The 1,938-nt window shown below is 73.1% G+C and overlaps 1 protein-coding gene across 1 annotated transcript in view; it reads left to right on the plus strand.

The window, feature by feature from the left end:
• Window positions 1-1,742, plus strand: part of MRPL28 (mitochondrial ribosomal protein L28) — a 6,252-nt gene extending 4,510 nt beyond the window's left edge. The window contains exons 8-10 of the mRNA XM_012731722.1: window positions 108-229; window positions 866-1,073; window positions 1,338-1,742. Coding sequence (XP_012587176.1) covers window positions 108-229; window positions 866-1,073; window positions 1,338-1,742 — 735 coding nt within the window. The remainder of the gene's footprint in view (window positions 1-107; window positions 230-865; window positions 1,074-1,337) is intronic.
• Window positions 1,743-1,938: the final 196 nt, after the last annotated feature.

Below are 1,938 nucleotides of genomic sequence, written 5' to 3' on the forward strand. Positions count from 1 at the left end.
CGTGGAGGGCCCGGTCACTTGCCCGGGCGCCGGCCTGGCCACTCCACTACCGGGGCACAGAGCGAGCCCCCGCGTCAGCGGTCCCGGGGCGCGTGCTCCTTCCCCAGACTCGGCCCCCACAGTCCCCACCTACTGGACCGTCTGTTGGACCCCTGGACACATCCCAGAGTCAGAATCTTCCAGCAGGGCTCACCGGCGTCGCTGCTGTGCCCTTCGACTTCGACCTGCGGTGGGCTGCCCCCCGGTGGTGTTGCTGCGGCGGAAGCCCTCGTCCGCCCAGATGCAGCCAGGCCGCTGGCCGTGAGCCCCAGGGCACTGGACCCTGCCCGAGAAACGGAGTGGGCTGCACTCCGCCCCAGGGCCCGCCCCAGGAGGTGCTCTGGGTGGCTGCGGCACCGCCCGCCGGACAGGACCCCCAAGCCAGCCAGAGCAGCTCTCGTGGCCTGGGGTGCTGGGCCCGCCCTGCCCCTGCCTCAAGCTGGACGAACTGGACCAGAGGCCGCCCGCCTCGGCCAGGCCCTCTCCGGAACCTGCAGCCGGTGGCCGGGGGAGCCCCATGTCAGCGTCTGGCATGGCCACCATGCTGGCCTGGCCGCCTGGGCTGTGCTGGCCCTGTTCCAGTGGATGCGCCAGGCTGCAGCCCTCCTCCACCTGCAAATCCCTGCTGGTCAGCGTCCCCACCGCAGCCTGCTGCAGCCACTTGGCCTCCCTGTGGGGCTGCCCAGCTCGCCCAGGGTGCCAGGCCGGCCTGGTGCTGCCCTGATGGCCTTCAGAACCTCTGAGGCCCCAGCCTACCCCATGCTTGGTGGCACCCAGGCCTGGCAGCTTTTCCCCAGGGCTTCTAACTCCCTTCTCATCCCTGCAGGGGGGGCCCTGAGGGGCTGGAGGCCACCCCAGGACCTGTTGTGGCCCAACATGGGCCCGGAGGAGGACGGACATGGACACAGCCCCAGGGGCCTGGCCTGGCCGCAGCAGCAGCTCTGCAGAACCAAGGCAAGACCGGGGCAGCGGCCGGGTGGGGGGCTGAGGACTGGGGCTGCGGCAAGGTGGTGGCCGGGCCAGGTGGCGGCCAGGTGCGGTGGCCTGGGTCGGGCCCTTCCTGGGAACTGCAGGAGGCGGGTGTGTGCAGGGCATTCAGTCATGTCTGGGCAGGCGCTGGCCAGCGCCTAGGGGCACCGGGAGGCCGTGGGTGGTGGCCAGCGCCTGCTGACTGCACCAGTCCTCTGGGGAGGGCCATGTTGGTGGCACCGTGACCAGCCGGGCGTGCGGCCAGGCAGGGCTGTGGCGGCGGGGGTCGGCGGTGGCCGCAGGGCCCTTGCAGGGTGGCCTGGCCGCAGGCGGTGCTGCAGGGCCCGGTCTGCACTGGCCTGGGAGAGGCGGGCAGGTGCGCCGGGCAAGGCCTCAGCTGGTCCTCGGCCCCGGGAGCACAGAGTCCCACCCGGACAGCCAGCGTTGGCCGGGAGACGGCTGTGTCCGCGTCCGAGGCCCGGCTGCCCGGCGTCCGGGCCCAGGGAGCACCAGCCCGCCACTCGGGGCGCAGGCAGTCTGGACCCCACCAGGGTTCAACGGCCCCACTCCCGGGACACCTGGTCGCCCTGCGCGCCTGGCAGATGACCGCCTTCAAGGGGCCTCCTGCCCAGGGACAGGGCCTCCGCTGCCTGTGGCCACGCTGCCTGCCTGCACCAGCTGCTTGTGCCAGTGGGGTGCGGGCTGGGTCTGTGGGCGCGACCTCACACCCCTGAGTGGGCTGCACCCACGTGGGCAGCAGAGAAGAGCTGCCGCCCGGTGCTCTGTCCACACTGCGGGCCTGGGGTGCACCGGCCTGGGCCTCCCGTGAGTCCAGAGCCCCGCAGGGGCCCACGCCGGTGTCCCCCCGACTCCACCGGTGGGACCACGAGGCCAAGGAGACAGCACGGCGCGGGCCCCGCCCCCGGGCCC

The sequence above is a fragment of the Condylura cristata genome, unplaced genomic scaffold, assembly GCF_000260355.1.
Source record: "Condylura cristata isolate star-nosed mole 26May11 unplaced genomic scaffold, ConCri1.0 scaffold00032, whole genome shotgun sequence".
Lineage (NCBI taxonomy): Eukaryota > Metazoa > Chordata > Mammalia > Eulipotyphla > Talpidae > Condylura > Condylura cristata.